The sequence below is a fragment of the Erythrolamprus reginae genome, chromosome 1 (genome assembly GCF_031021105.1).
Source record: "Erythrolamprus reginae isolate rEryReg1 chromosome 1, rEryReg1.hap1, whole genome shotgun sequence".
Classification (NCBI taxonomy): domain Eukaryota; kingdom Metazoa; phylum Chordata; class Lepidosauria; order Squamata; family Dipsadidae; genus Erythrolamprus; species Erythrolamprus reginae.
In genome coordinates, this window is record NC_091950.1 from 57,096,445 (window position 1) to 57,112,700 (window position 16,256).

Genomic DNA, 16,256 nt, shown 5'->3' on the forward strand with positions numbered 1-16,256 from the left:
CCTAATTATTATTATATTTAGTAAGATTACATCACTTGCTTTGATCCTTGAAAACAATTTACATAGAGGGCAGTCTCTACTCCTTTGTCACTTATGTGAATGCTGCTTATGAAACAAGCATTAGGAAATCAGATGCCTATTTCTAATTTACAAACAAGCTTGGTATAATCTATACCACTGTTCTGCAATCTGCTGCCTTTGAGTACAGTTCCCAGAATGGAGATTTGGGAGAGCTTTTGTAATCTATCAGGAGAGTAAGTAAACATGGCTATCCAGATGAATTTAGGAGACATCCCAAACTGTCATCCATATGCTTATATAATCTTACTTTAGCCAATACAATCATAATGGCACCGTATGACCATCAATATCAGACCAAGATCCTGTCACCATCACCACCCTTCAAAAGAACCCCAAAAACATTCCTTAACATCTGCAGTTATGTTTAACTACCATTGCCTTGACTTTGAATGGAAGGGTCTTCCCCTGTTTTGATGCTGTGTGAACTTGCTGACACAGAACTAATACTTGAAGTCCGAGAATGATTTTGAACAGTGGCTGCTTTGCTCTTCTCTCTTTTCGGGTCCTTTTTCCCACTAGGTTCTTTTTCAGAACTATTCAGAAAGTCAAACAGGAGTTCATCATTTGGTTCAGATTTTTTCCTTCTCACAAATTGGAAAGAGGGTCTGGACACAGAAGCTGTTTCTGTGGATGGAGATCCTTCTACAGAGGCCCTGGGTGCTACCTTGACATTGGCAGTTCCTGCTAAAATTGTTGCCTTCTGATGTTTAATGTTCTCTGCTGCTGATGAAATAAAGCTTGATGTAGATGATGCATGACCCTGCTCCTCTTTGGTCTTGTATGGATTGGGATAAAAATTGACATCATCCATCTGCCTACCAACGTAGTTGATACCGCTTGCATTTTCTTTCTTGCTTAAAGCAGATGCAGCTCCTTGGTCTACTTTATTGAGAAGGTCCTCTGCCTTGCCAGCCAGGTCGGCAAACCAAGACATAATGGAAATCAAAACGTATATGGAATTTTATCATCCAACATTCAACCTGGGGGGAGTGAAAGAAATACAAAGAACAGAAAAGTTACACCATACAATCACAGATTAAATGTCAAAAAACATTATCGCAATATATCTTGTGTTCTGTTAAATGTAGTAATGCAATTAATATAGTTCTCCTTTCCCATTCTGCATTATATGTGTTTCCCCATTTTTACAAGCAACTCAAAATGAGGTAAGATATATTAGTACATCATCCCTGGAAACAAAAGTAGGATGTCAAAATGAAAATAAAAAGCAAAGGTTCAAGCTGATAAGAAATGCATTTTTTCTTTATATTTTAGAAGATGACACTGGAATAGTCAGCTAGCAGATGGAAAGGTTCAATTCACATCATATTTATTTTTTTCTCGTAAATTAGAACCTTTTCCCTTGGATTTCTAAGAGACTGTGACATATTTTAAAGGCATAACTTGCCTTAAAAAGGAATAAGTTGTTTTGGTAGTACAAATGACTTGCTGCAGATTGATTTGGGATACAGTAGTAGGCAATTGGCTAGTATCAGAGACATGAAGAACACAATCCCCTTGGAAATTTTTCTGTGCAATTTCCCCAAGATACACGAGAAACAAATACGGATGTTTCTAATTTGTTAAATATAGGAAGAAAGATAGATTCAGATGGTTCATTTCCAAACAGTTAAAACGCCAGCGTGCCACAACAAAAGAAACCCCTGAAGTATGAGTTTCCTCAAAGTTACATTTTATTGGGTGAACCTGAATCTGAAAGTTTCCAGGTTTTTCCCACCCAAAAGGAACATACATCAAGAAAATATGTATAAAATAATACTAGTGACATATCTCTGACAAATTCATATACAGTAATACCTCATGATACGAACTTAATTGGTGCAAGGAGGAGGTTCGTAAGACGAAAGGTTCGTAAGACGAAACATTGTTTCCCATAGGAAACAATGTAAAGTCAATTAATCCGTGCAACCAAAAAACCCCCCGCAAAAAACCAGCTTTCGGCGACTGCTGGGAAGCTGCGCGGCTGTTTTAAAAGGTGACAGCCGGCCTGGGGGGCTTCCCAGCACCCCCCCGAACCCGGGTTCGGGGTGGTGCTGGCAAGCCCCCCAGGCCGGCTGCGACCTTTTAAAACAGCCGCGCCGCTTCCCAGCTGTCTCCTGAAGCCGAACGGAGAAGTTCGGCTTCCCAGCACCCCCCCGGAACCCCGAACCCAGGTTCAGGGGGGTGCTGGCAAGCCCCCCAGGCCGGCTGCGACCTTTTAAAACAGGCGCGCCGCTTCCCAGCTGTCTCCTGAAGCCGAACGCTAAAGCCGAACTTCCGCGTTCGGCTTCGGGAGACAGCTGGGAAGCGGCGCACCTGTTTTAAAAGGTCGCAGCCGGCCTGGGGGGCTTCCCAGCACCCCCTGGCAAGCCCCCCAGGCCGGCTGCGACCTTTTAAAACAGGCGCGCCGCTTCCCAGCTGTCTCCTGAAGCCGAACGCTAAAGCCGAACTTCCGCGTTCGGCTTCGGGAGACAGCTGGAAAGCGGCACGCCTGTTTTAAAAGGTCACAGCCGGCTTGGGGGGCTTGCCAGCACCCCCCCCGAACCCGGGTTCGGGGTTCGGGGGGGGGTGCTGGGAAGCCGAACTTCCCCGTTCGGCTTCAGGAGACAGCTGGGAAGCGGCGCGGCTGTTTTAAAAGGTCGCAGCCGGCCTGGGGGGACACAAATATGAATAGAAATCAGTCAAAAATATTAAAAATTTAATTTGCTTTAGCTTCATACATATGTAGGAAATTAGGTAACATCCATTCATTTATAAACTATTAAAACAACTGTGATTTTTCTTTCCGATTCTTATCTGCATTATTACTATATGGGTCATCTACAGGTAATCTATCCTTGGTACATTATTATAGTTATTAATTATTATCAGCAAACCCAAAATGCATACAATTTCCTAAGCATAAAATCAGTCAAGTGTAAAAGATCATGTCCAGTTTGAAGATTCAATTAAAACTGATTTACTGTATTCATGTCAATGTATAAGAATAGTCTCATCTAATGTTTAGCATCTTCTAGGAGTTAGATAAGGTTCAAAGGAATTGGGGTGGAGTGGGGTTGGACTTATGGTTATATTGAGATTCTAGGTTGATCCCTGTTTCAACTCCATCCCCTCAGGTGCTGCCAGTCCTTCCTCTACAAAATCAGAACACAATTATCTATCTGCCAAAAATAAATAACTTCCTTGCAGCTGCTACATTTTTTTGATTAATGTATTAGGTCAAGCTAAACTACTCCTTGTTATGTTATTCTTGCGAGCCAAAGGTACATCATTACTAAAAAAGGTTTATTCCTAGTCAATATCCGAGTTCAAAATACAGTACGTTTCCTTCTGTTATACAGTCCCAGGACATTTGGAACTCAATATGTAGAGAATAGGAGTGTAGCAATCTTCCTTTTTTATATATATATTATCCTCTTGGAAGTAATTATAAATATGTGCAGCACAGAGATCCTCAGATTAAGGCCTTATCAACTTCTGCCATCAAATAAAGTACATTTTAAAATTGATCACATACAGTAAATGCATACGTGAAAGCAGTTGTATTTTGCATACAGAAGAAAAACTTTAGGGTACACTAGCCTCAATATTCTTGTATGCTAGTACAGTATTGATGATGCTGCCTAGTTTGGGAAATGAAACATCTGCAAGGTGACAAGCAAGCTGAGAAAGCACCGAGGAGCCCTCATTTCAACCTTGAACTACAAATATTTTCCTTTAAAGAATTTTTTAAATACAAAACAGAATGTTTTGTAACCATGCAAATGGTATGGCTATATAACATTGTGCGATGCCACCCCTTACTAAGCCAGGCCAAATTGTTAAGAAAATGGAACAATAGTGTAGCATCCCAGAGAGCTGAAACAAGAAGACTTGTTCATGCATTTGGAATCTTTGCCATTAGTCTGCTGTACTCAAATTTGCCTATTCTTTCTATTTACACTAAAAAAAAAAATCCAATCCATGCATTCAACCTTATTCTGCCAGATTTTCTTCTTACTACCTGACATCCTCACTTTGGTTAACATGCTCTCCTTTGACCTCTTAACTATCCTTAATTTTTATCTTCATTTTCCACCTTTATTTCTCCATGAGGAGGACCACTACATTTTTTCACACTATTAGTAAACATCCTGTTAAGGCTACTCCTTTTTTAATTCGGCTGGGTCTCTTTTCCAGATTCACGGCAGCCTTTCAACAGGTAAAGATCTCTGCTACTTCTGACCGATGACGCTAGCAAAATCTGCATCGGCTGGACTACCCTGCAATTTATGGGAATTCCTGCCATAAGAGCAGGAAAGGGGGAAAGACACCACAAGCTCGTGTCTAAAAAAACCGCTCGGGGTCTTTATTCCCCTTCCCGCCCCTCCGATCTCCTCCATCTACTCAGACGACACCCACATATATAGATACATACATACATAGATACCTGTACATACATACATAAACACACACACCTCTGGTGTTTTAGGCCCTCTGCTTACCCCGGGTTTCTTTCGCCACCGATTCTGCCACGACCCCTTGAATCAGAAGCCCAAAGCGGACCCGGAATACCAAGGCAGGTTGAAAAGGAGGCAAACGGGTTACCCTCAGCCCGCAGAGGCATCCGGATAAACCTTCCGGGAGACGTGGCCACGGGCAGGCGGGCACAAGGACCCAACGGAACTTCTCTCTTACAAGGTTTTGCAAAGGCGCCGGCGCGGACAATACGTGCCGGGAAGTGACGCAAACGCGCGTGCGCGATCTCGCGCGTTTCTCGTGAGCGACCGGGGCGCTGGAGAGAGGGGGGAGGGAGGGAGAGGAGGGAGAGGGGTAGTAAGAATGGGGGGGGGGGGGGTGTTTTCCGTTGAAAGGAAGAAAGGATTACGTTTTTGACTTGCAATCCAGTTTAAATATCAAGAACGGTGTTTTCCCTATCTTGACAATTTTTAGGTATGTGGACTTTAACTCCCAGAATTCCTACAGCCACCAATGCCGGCAGCAGAATTCTGGGAATTGAAGTCCATACGCTTAAATATTCTAAGGTGGGAATCACCGATCTAAAATGTTGCACTAATCACCGCCCAGAGTCTCTCGGGAATTGGGCGTCTTATAAATTTAATTAATAACAAATAAATAAACTTACGTTTAACAAAATTTTAAAATCATTTTTCAGTGGTTATAGGGGCACATCCGATTTTCCCTCCGCGTCAATGCAAAAGATTTGCTGCTGCAGTTTCCAGAATGTTTATATACCATCTATTTCACCATGCAGACTAATTTTATAATTTCCTGGTGCTCTCCCATCCAAGAACTATCCCGTTCCAACCACGCTTGCCTTTCTGAGCTCAGCCAAAATTAGATGACAATAATAGTAGCTTTAAGGAGAGTTAGTGTCAATCAGTATGCATTTTCAGATAGTATTTCCAAGGTTCCTTGGTTTCAAGAGGTATTTTGCTTTTATTAATAACAAATGGGATTAATATAAATAATAGAAATGTGCTTTGCATATATGCAAGGTACTTCTTATTAAAGAACTACATGAGTATTCAGTGTACTGTAATTGTTAGGCTTGATTTATGTTTAGGAATATTATTATTATTTGATTATTTATTAGATTTATATGCCGCCCCTCTCCACAGACTGGGGCGGCTAACAACAGTAAAAAGACAATATAAACAAATTTAATATTAAAAGTAATTAAAAAACCCCAATTTAAGGAACCAATCATACATACAGATATACCATGCATAAATTTTATAAGCCTAGGGGGAAGGGAATACAGTGATCCCCTGAGTTTCGCGATCCCGATCATTGCGAAAGGCTATATCGCGATTTTTCCACCCGATGACATCACTCCCTTCCTTTCTCATCTTTCTTTCTCTCTCTCTTTCTCTATCTTGCTTCTTCCTCTCTCACACTCTCTTCCTCCCTCTCTCATCTCTTTCTTTCCTTCTCTCTCTTTCTCTATCTCTCCCCCTCTTGCTCTCGAGCGGCAAGCGAGCAGCCGGCTGGGCAGGCGAACGGGCAAGCGGCAAGCCGCAAGCAAGCAGCCGGGCGGGTGGGCGAACGGGCAAGCGGCAAGCGAGCGGCCGGGCGAGCGGGTGACGGGCCAGCGGCAAGCGATCTTGGGGTTTCCCCTTTGCCTGGGCGGCGGGAAGACCCAGGGAAGGTTCCTTCGGCCGCCCAACAGCTGATCTGCTCCGCAGCGCGGCAGCAGCGAGGAGCCGAAGATGGGGTTTCCCCGTTGGGAAACCCATCTTCGGCTCCTTGCTGCTGCCGCGCTGCGGAGCAGATCAGCTGTTGGGCGGCCGAAGGAACCTTCCCTGGGTCTTCCCCGGTCTTCCCCGCCGCCCACACGCAAACTCCACCATCTGCGCATGTGCGGCCATGGAAAAAGGGGCGCGCATGCACAGATGGTGTTTTTACTTCCGCACCACTACATCCCAAAATATCGATTATTGCGAGGGGTCTTGGAACGGAACCCTTGCGATAACCGGGGGATCACTGTATCTCAATTCCCCCATGCTTGACGACAGAGGTGGGTTTTAAGAAGCTTACGAAAGGCAAGGAGGGTGGGGGCAACTCTGATATCTGGGGGGTTGGTTCCAGATGGCTCAAAGAAGGCTCTTCCTCTGGTCCCGCCAAACGACAATATAAACATCTATGCCAGTGGTTCTCAACCTTTCTAATGCCATGATCCCCAACCATAAGTCTAGCGCCAATTCTTCCAACAACTGTAAGCTGATTGGCAGTAAGGTCAGAAGGACATCCCCACTGTCTGATTGGTCGGATTTAGGCGAACGCTGTGAAACAGTCATTCGACCCACAAAGGGGTCCTGACCCCCAGATTTAGAACTACTGATCTATGCTGACCAATTGGCTCCCATCTTCACACAAATCTTCAACAAATCATTAGGGATATGCCATGTTACTTCTTGCTTCAAACATTCCACTATAATCCCAGTGCCAAAGAAGCCCTCCATCAAGGAACTGAATGACTACACACCAATTTCTCTAACATTTGTAGTTATGAAAACCTTTGAAAGGCTAGCAATGTCCCACTTGAAAATCATCACAAATCCATTAGACCTGCAATTTATATACAGTATCGAGCAAATAGATCAACAATTTTACAGGTACGGAAGCGAAAAGCCTCGCCAAAACATGCACACATGCGTCACCGTGTGATATTTTTGCTCCCGGCACAGGCAAAATTCTGCTCAAACACGCACTCGCATCCACAGCCACGGAGATGTGCGCAATTAGGCATACGGGTAGGAACCCACTACTGATTTGAACCCTATGACAACCATTAAGTGTTGTACCTTATGATTCTTGACAAATGTATCTTTTCTTTTATGTACACTGAAAACATATGCACCAAAGACAAATTCCTTATGTGTCCAATCACACTTGGCTAATAAAGAATTTTATCTTCCCCTTTTATTTATCCCCATTTGGGAAACAAAGAACAGTAGCTAAACTGAAAGCTGAGAAGCAACAGCAAACTATTTCCATATCATAGCTATTAGGCCTTCTGCAAGCACAGCTGAAAAGTTTATCTCTTCAGAAGGGATGGGGGAGGGAGTCTGATGTCAAAATGTTGGGTTTAACCAAGCTACCCTGTTTGTATGCACTGTGTATATTGTTTCCTGATTGCTTGTTTGTACCCTATGACAATCATTAAGTGTTGTACTTCATGATTTTTGACAAATGTATCTTTTCTTTTATGTACACTGAGAGCATATGCACCAAAGACAAATTCCTTGTGTGTCCAATCACACTTGGCCAATAAAGAATTGTATTGTATTGTATTATATTATATTGCATTGCACTCTATTCTATTCTATTCTATGTAATATATTTTACATCTATCACTGCAATTGCCTGATTATAGAAAACGTATTAAAATATCAGGAAGAGTATACCTCAATGTAATTTACTTTACTAGGGAGAATACCTATTTATGTTTATTCTCCATGCAATCATGCTTAAAATAATAAAGATGACTAAGATAATGGAATCATCTTTGAAATGGGAAGACATGGGGAGTTGTGAGTTTAATTAGACAACTTAATTTTTAGATTTGAATTTTAGCCCCAAGCTAATGATAGAATTTTAGTTTTCATCCAGCAGAGGACACTGTCTGAAAACTTTTAGTCTCTTTAAAAATGGATTTTGGTTGATGAGAAAAATATGCATAATAAAATGTGAAATATATTCACAGCACTGGGGAGTAGCTTTCCCTTTTTAAGCAATTTCATGTACTGTGCTTGGATTGTGGTGTTTTACTACATAAAATTGAGTTTCCTGATTTTTAGAGCATTTCTTCTTTCAAAAAGCTACTATTCCCCCCTCCCCCAAAGAAAAACAGCAGAAATGACATTTATGTTTTAATTAGGGAATGATTGTGAGATATTAATAATGACACACACACTTAAGGAGTGAAAGAAAGGAAAAACCCTCCACAAATCAATGGATTACAAATGACCAGGTTTACATTATCTTGCATGGGACTAATTATGTAAAGACTTAAGAGAAGGCTCTAATGCTGGAAAAGATGGAAGGAAAAAGAGGACAGCAAGGCAAATGGACTTGATCACTGTGATAATGTATGCACCATTAGAGACAGATCATTACAGAGAAAGAAATCTATATGGCTGCTAAGAATAGGCACTGACCTGATAGCAACATAATCAGTGATTTTCAGAAATGACTGTTAAGGTAACTACTGTATAGGTAAAATCTGTTTAGGGCATATTCAGGTATTCAATAGAGAATTAGGTAGGATGAAAGGGCTAAAATATGATTTGCTAACGAAATCTATGGTTCACCTTGAAATGCAGTCATTTATCACTGCTATTTTTCTAGTTAAAGAGGTTTATTTTTCTTTTGCCAATTTCTTTGTGGGATGTCCGTGCATAAGCACATTCATAAGCACCCCCCCTACCCCGTCAATTAGGTTAAATATATACAAGTAGGTAACAGTCAGAATTAGCAGTAATGCAAATTGTAAATATGGAAATAAAAAGGTATAAAAATTATGTCAATGTAAACAGGAATATATAACTATATTGTTTATCGCGGTAAAAAAATAACTCTGGAATGAAAGTATTGTGATGAAATACAGATATGTGACTGTTTATTTTTCTTTCTTTGTTATGAACCAAAGCAGAATTACTAAAAGTATAATTATGTCATTGATTTTAAAGAAAATATTTAAAAAAACCAATGAAGTTTATTTTACACACACACACATTTATCACGTTTTTTTGCTGAATTTTTAAAATTAAGGGAGACTAGGATGGCACCATTTCGGCCTTGTTCTGGCCTCATCAGCTAGCCACACCCTTACTGGGATTTGATCCAGCAGCAAAAAGGAACTGTGACAATATACCAGGGTGATCCAATATAAATTTGTTTGTATGCTTTTATATATACCTGATATACGGTATACTGTATAAAATATATACTGTATATATATCAGGTATGGCTAGCTGAAGAGTCCAAAATAAGGCCGAAATACATCTATCCTAGTCTCCCTTAATTTTCAAATTCAGCAAAAACATGTGACATATATATATGTATCACATGTTTTTGCTTGTGTATATGTATTTGATATAGTATTTCAAAAAAATAAATGGAACATTCAACACATCCTAGATCTGAATGAAAATTCTCATTGAATACTTTGTTCTATACAAAGTTGAATGTGCACAACAGCACGTGAAATTGATTGTCAGTGTTGCTTCCTAAGTGAACAGTTTGATTTCACAGAAGTTTGATTTATTTAGAGTTATACTGTGTTGTTTAAGTGTTCTCTCTTTTTTTGAGCAGTGTATATACATATAATAAATTTTATTGGTATAAATATATGCGTGTCTGTAGGAATGCGACCTTTGGACTTGGTATAAAAAGGGAAACTCGCTAATCCGGAGAAACCGACGGAACCCTTGAGGAAAGCTGCATCAGGCAGCACAAGCGGGAATCTTATACGCGAGAAGCTTCCCTCCCTCCCAGCACTAATCCAGTCGCAGCCTCGACTACCCACATCCACGGGAGCTTATCCTCAGTTTGCTATCTCCGTTCCCGTCATGCAACGCTCTCTCACGCGACAGCTCCATCCCGAGGGATTGCCATCCCTGCGCACTCGGGCCTGGCCTCTGGATGCATTTTGCTGGGAGGGCCAATGGTCGCAAAGTCCGCCAATCACGCGCCTGCCCCACCTCTTATTTTCTCCCCCCCCTTCCACCTCATAAATAGTCTCTGGCAGCCGCGCGAACCTCCGTCCCCGCCGTTGGCTCTGTGTTTCCCGACAGAACGGAGGTAGAGAGGACGGATCGGGCGGGAGCAGCCACACACTTACCAGACCTCGTTTCTTCTTCCAGCGTAGGTAGGAGACCACTTTGCTGAAGGTTAAATGTTGCTGGGCGGGAAGAGCACGTGGAATTGATGAGAGGTGGGCATTGGCTTGCCAAAAGATCCCTGCGACGAAATTTCATTTTAATGTGTGCAGATTATTGGTACATTCAAAGTGATGATGAAGTTATTCTATTCTATTCTTGCTGGACATGACGGGACGGAATTGGGATTACATTTCCCGGGACGAATGACTCGATTCAAGGTCCCAAGAATTGCTGAGCTGGATCACGGGTTCGAAAGGATCCTCCAGCATTTCGCCCCGTCGAGGGTCGCCAGAACGACAACAGCCATTTCCTGTTGTTGGTTTCGGGAATACCGGGCTCCCGCTGCGCCAGGCGTGGAGAATCGATAGATTGCATTGCTTTTGATGTAAAATCTGATTTTGCAGCCTTTGCGATGGCTTCCTTTCTCCTTTTGTCAGGGAAGGGTTATACCTGGCTTTCAGGGCGTTGGGTGTGGATGAAGCTGAGTAGTTGATGCAGGGAACTCACTACCACATTCTGTAGTATCGTCACATAATCCCAAAAACTTTACCCTTAGACCAGGGCTAGGCAAAGTGTATGACTTGTGTACTTCAACTCCCAGAATTCCTGAGCCAGTCATGCTACCTCAGGAATTCTGGGAGTTGAAGTCCACATGTCATAGAAGAGCCAACTTTGCCTACCCCGGCCTCTGTTGACTCCCGATTCCTAAAAGGTCAGTAAGGGGCATAAGTGCACCAGAGTGCCTTCCATCCTGGCCTACTGTTTCTCTTTTACTGGCATCATGTATATAAATATTATTATACCTCTGTATACCACCAATAGGTACTTGACAAAACAAACAAATAAATAAATAAGCAGCATTGAAGCGGAAGGTCTGTCTTTCCTAACTTTTAAAGAAAATCTTTCCTGGAATTCAGTATTTCACCAGAGTTAATTATCTTGCTTTGTTTTGGGTATAAGGATTTCTTCAGGTTGCAGTTTCTCGGTGCATATTCTTGGTAAATCCAGTAAATGGAGTTGCTGGGGGAAAAATCTTATTAGAATTGAGGGTAGTTAGCAGTATTTATTATAACTTTTAGTATACTTAAGACTTAAAATATTGGCTGGCTAAAATGTGGAGCAATACTGAAGGATGTATTTAGAACTCTGTGTAGTTGGACCCCCAGTGGTTAAAGATGCAGGAAGCAGATGGTCCATTTCTTTTAGAACAGTAATTCTTAAATTAGAATTTAAAATACAAGTATAAAACTGGTCAAGATAGTGTATATGTATGGCTTCATACAGTTGCCAGGAATCAAGCCTGAATCTATGACACCTACCTAAATTATAGTATTAGAAGATTAGTATCATGCCTACACATGTCTTAGAATCCTTTGGTGAAATCGAATGACCAAAATACAATTATCAGAAAAAATAATACAACGGAAGTTCAGTATTCCTTTTTTTTTTTTTGGCTATTAGTTTAAAATGCATTGAAACTGAAGGGGAAGATGTTACAAACATTTAAAAACTTATCTTAGAAACCTTTGTGAGAGTCAACATGGATAAAATACAAGACTTCTCAGCAAATAAAAAATAATATTTCTTTATGAACATTAAGTTTTACAAACCACTTCTAAAAGCACTTAAGGGGAGCCTTGATTTTTAAGATCCAGGAGTAGCTGTGTTCACACAAACCACAAGCTAGCACGCTGCAGATTGTTGACACAGTGAACCACTCATAGACTACTTTACTGAGCAGTGTTATGCGGAAACCCAGCTTTTGGGTTAATGAGTTACTTATTTTGTATAGTCTAACTTGATTTCAAGTGATATGTAGGACGAAAGTTATATGTACCAGTACTTGGTTGTTTACCATACCAGCGGTTGTTTATCATATCCCCCAGGAGGAAATGAGAGAAAAATTAGTCTCTAGAGAGTTCACTTATATAGTAATGGCAAATGAAGTTATCATTTACTTTTACAATCAGATGATTCATAACAACATGGGGAGGGTCCCTTCCCTATCAGCAACAGGCATTAAATAAACTGAGTGTGTGTGTATTCATGTGAGGCTATGGAAAGTATCCCAGTGACAGTAGGGACATTTGGGACTGAGCCTCCTGGGAGAGTGGCTCCAACAGATCCCAGGAACAAAATCAGAGCTTTGTCCGGAAGAGTTTAATGCTGAAATCAGATAAGATATGGTACAGAACCCCCAAACTTTCCTAGACCTTTGATGGAAGATCCAAAATTAATGTCTATGGAGATTCTGTCATCCAGGTAATGGTGATCATGGTTGTCCCAAAGGTGCTTTTTCAAGAGGGAATTGGACTTTTTGATTTTTATTTGAAGATGCTTCGTTTTTCATCCACCTTAGGAAAGTAAATAGGGGTGGAGATGAACTCACTTTTTTGGGGGGGGGATTTCCATAAGAGGGGCACTACTGTAGAGAAGGTGTACCTCCTCAAACCCAGCAAACATTATTCCCTAACAAGTAGGACCTGAAGCATGCATTCGTCTGCCAGATCTGATAGGATGGGCAGATGTAATTGGAGCAAGGTGGTCCCTCAGATAATTTTGTCCCATGCCATGAAAAGCTTTAAAAGTTAAAACCAGCACCTTGAATTGAACCTGGAAGCAGACTGACAACCTATACAGCATGATAAACAAAGTAGAAATATTCATAACTGCCTGCATTGCTGCATTTTGCACCAAGTGAAGATTCTGGGTTCTTCAAGGTTCTTCAAGGGCAGCCTATGTAGAGCATATTACTGTAATCCAATTGGGAGGTGACAAGGGCCTAATTGAATGTATGTATTTTAAATAATGTAAAATTGAGGATTTAAAACTTAGATATCTATTATATATAATCTAATATTGACATAAGATTAATGATTGATGAGACTAAACTATCTTTGGGGTTACTCTTTTTGTATTATCAGAGTTGCCCCCACCCTCCTTGCCTTTCGTAAGCTCCTTAAAACCCACCTCTGTCGCCAGGCATGGGGGAATTGAGACTTTCCCTTCCCCCTAGGCTTATAAAATTTATGCATGGTATGTCAGTATGTATGATTGGTTTCTTAAATTAGGGTTTTTTAAATTAACTTAAATACAGTAGTCCCTCGCTATATCGCACTTCACCTACTGCGGCTTCACTTCATCGCGGGTTTTCAAGAAATATTAATGAGAAAAATCATTCACGGATCTTCGCTGGTTCGCGGGTTTCTGAGGAAGTCGATCGGCAGATTTAAACAGCCTGCGGAACTCGATCAACAGGTTTTTCAAAAAAAAATATCTAAAATTGTAAATACTGTATTTAAATACTGTATCTAAAATAAATACTGTGTGGGAAGGGTTTATAAACACTTAAAACAATGAAAACTTACCAAACAATTACAATATAAATACTTAAATAAGTACTATCAGTCGATAAATTCCCCATCGCGGATTTCACCTATCGCGGCCAGGTCTGGAACGTAACACCAGCGATAGGTGAGGTCTTACTGTATTAGATTTGTTTACATTGTATTATTATTGCTGTTAGCCGCCCCGAGTCTACGGAGAGGGGTGGCATACAAATCAGATAGATAGATAGATGATAGATAGATAGATAGATAGATAGATAGATAGATAGATAGATAGATAGATAGATAGATAGATTAGCTTTTATATTTTTGTAAGATACCTGAAGTCACTGAGAGTGAGTTTGGGAGGCCACATAAATTTTGATAAATAAATTGGTGTTTTGCATTGAAGTATTCAGTGGCTGGATATTATATTCTGTTCCAATCAAGTCTAGATAATGTCACTGTTATTACTAGTTAATGAAAAAAAATGAATAACTTTTTGAAGTACATCTCTGTTGTAACATGATTTCATTGCTGTCAGCTGATTTGCAGAAATTTTGTTTTTGTCAGATTTTTCTGATTATTGGGAGGTATATAATGGTTTTTTAAATTAAGTTTGCTTCAAATCAGGAGCTCTGTGGATATCTGGTAAAATGTGGTTTGGACCCTGGCATTTTTAGGCAATGTGTCACAAGTTAATGAAGTTAATGAAACATTTTTTAAAAATCCTGAAAACTATATAGGATATGAGATATTTGGTTAAACTGGCTCCACTTATAATCATTAGCCACGGATATAATAGTGGTGTAAGAAAAACTAGCTTGAGTTTACCAGTTAAGAATTTCAACATACTGAAGACATATGGTAATCTTTTCAACACAGCTTACAAGCCAGGCACTAGTGGTTTGGAAGAAGGATGAAGAGCGGTAGATAAGCTTTTCCAAGTAACAATTTGCTGCCCAATTCTTATCTTTCCTTGCCAAGCATGACAACAGGACCGGAAGAAAGTTAGGTGTGTTTGGGGTCCACCTTTAATATGAGACAGGTGTGTGTGTAGCTTAACTGGCTTAGCCAGAATCCTGAGTGGGTTGAATGCATGTATGTAGAACTTGATGCTCTGTCCTTCTCTTAGAAATGTTAATAGATCATTGTTGGCCAGCCTGGATTGTCTTTATCTAAAAGTAACGAGCTATTTAATAAAATAGCTCCTTAATTCATCCTTTTAATAAGATTGCTTTAATACTGTTTTTATTTATCAGGAAGTCTCACAAAAGCCTGCAGATTTTTTTTTTAAAACCCAGATGTAATTAAGTTTCAAGTATAGCACACTGTGTATAATTATGCACACAGAGAATTCAACTGCATATACTGGATTTTTTCATATGGTTGAAAAGTTCCTATGATTTCCCAACTTATCTGCATAAAGAGAGTCAACACCATAATACCTTGTGATTCTGTGTTGAAAGAGGCCAACTCCCTGGTGTACACATTTTAAGTCCATGTCAGCCCAATAAAGTAGGCCAAACAAAAGAAAATCAATGCCAGAACGGCTTCTCATAAAGTGAGAAATTTAAAAGCAAATTGCTGCAGAGTTGATGATAAAAAGGGCTGAATTAACACACGAAGCTTTGGAGGAAAAAAACATGTCCCTTTCCTATATGATGACTTTAATAATAACAGATAGAATTACTCCATCTAGATTGGGTGTGTCAAACTCACCTCTTCACGGTGTTGTCCCATAACGTATTGGGACTTCTTTCCCTTTCATTAAACCAGGCGCCGTCTAGCACATGACTTAGATGGAGTTTGATAGCTCTGATCAAGACATGTAGAACTATCTGAACTCCAGCTTTTTTTGTTCTCTCTAGAGCAGGGGTAGCAAACTCGTGTCGTCACATGATGTATTGTGACTTTCCCCCCTGCGCTAAAATGGGGATTGGCATGGTTAGGGTTTGATGCATCTGGCCCACAGCCTGTGAATTTGATACCCCTGCTCCTAGAGCCCTAAAACTTGTTTTACTGATATTGTGCCAAATCACCAAATAATAATGGCCTATAATTCTACTTTAACAGACACAAATACCTTCTTTTAAGCCTCCATTAAATTAAGTGTGCCTAATTTACTAAAAAAAGAAAAAATAAAGATTATTTCTAATTAAGGGTTTTTAGTTTTGCTTCCTTGGGTGATGTCAGCCCCATGCTTTCTATAGCCAAATTTGTGAAAGCAAAAAGATTTCCCTATTCCTGACTATATTTAGATCTCATCCTGATGGTTCATGTTCTAAGTTGCATCTGCTTTTTCTCACTGTAATTATTAAAAACTAGAGAAGCACTAGGGAAATCTATATATTTAATACTAGTTGGATCATTTGTGCAAGTGCTAAACAATTTTTAATGACTTGTAGTGACCCTTCACCTTTTTATTGTTTTGTATAAACTAAAAGGGAAAAAAAGGTAA

General features: G+C 40.3%; 2 protein-coding genes across 5 annotated transcripts in view; one reads left to right on the forward strand and one right to left on the reverse strand.

The window, feature by feature from the left end:
- The window catches only part of GOLGA5 (golgin A5), a 47,059-nt gene extending 36,788 nt beyond the window's left edge, over nt 1-10,271 (reverse strand). Inside the window, exons 1-2 of one of the 3 annotated variants that reach the window (XM_070753073.1) lie at nt 10,115-10,271; nt 454-1,061 (exon numbers count right to left, since the gene is read on the reverse strand). In XM_070753073.1, the coding sequence (XP_070609174.1) occupies nt 454-1,015 (562 nt within the window). In that variant the 5' untranslated portion in view covers nt 1,016-1,061; nt 10,115-10,271. Of the gene's footprint in view, nt 1-453; nt 1,062-4,538; nt 4,781-10,114 lie in introns of those variants that run through there. The other 2 variants (XM_070753055.1, XM_070753063.1) reach the window with 2 other exon arrangements.
- A 34-nt stretch (nt 10,272-10,305) lies between these two features.
- LGMN (legumain) overlaps nt 10,306-16,256 on the forward strand; it is a 43,830-nt gene continuing 37,879 nt past the window's right edge. Inside the window, exon 1 of one of the 2 annotated variants that reach the window (XM_070753084.1) lies at nt 10,306-10,456. The gene's annotated coding sequence lies outside the window, so the exon portion shown is untranslated. The remainder of the gene's footprint in view (nt 10,457-16,256) is intronic. The other variant, XM_070753092.1, reaches the window with a different exon arrangement.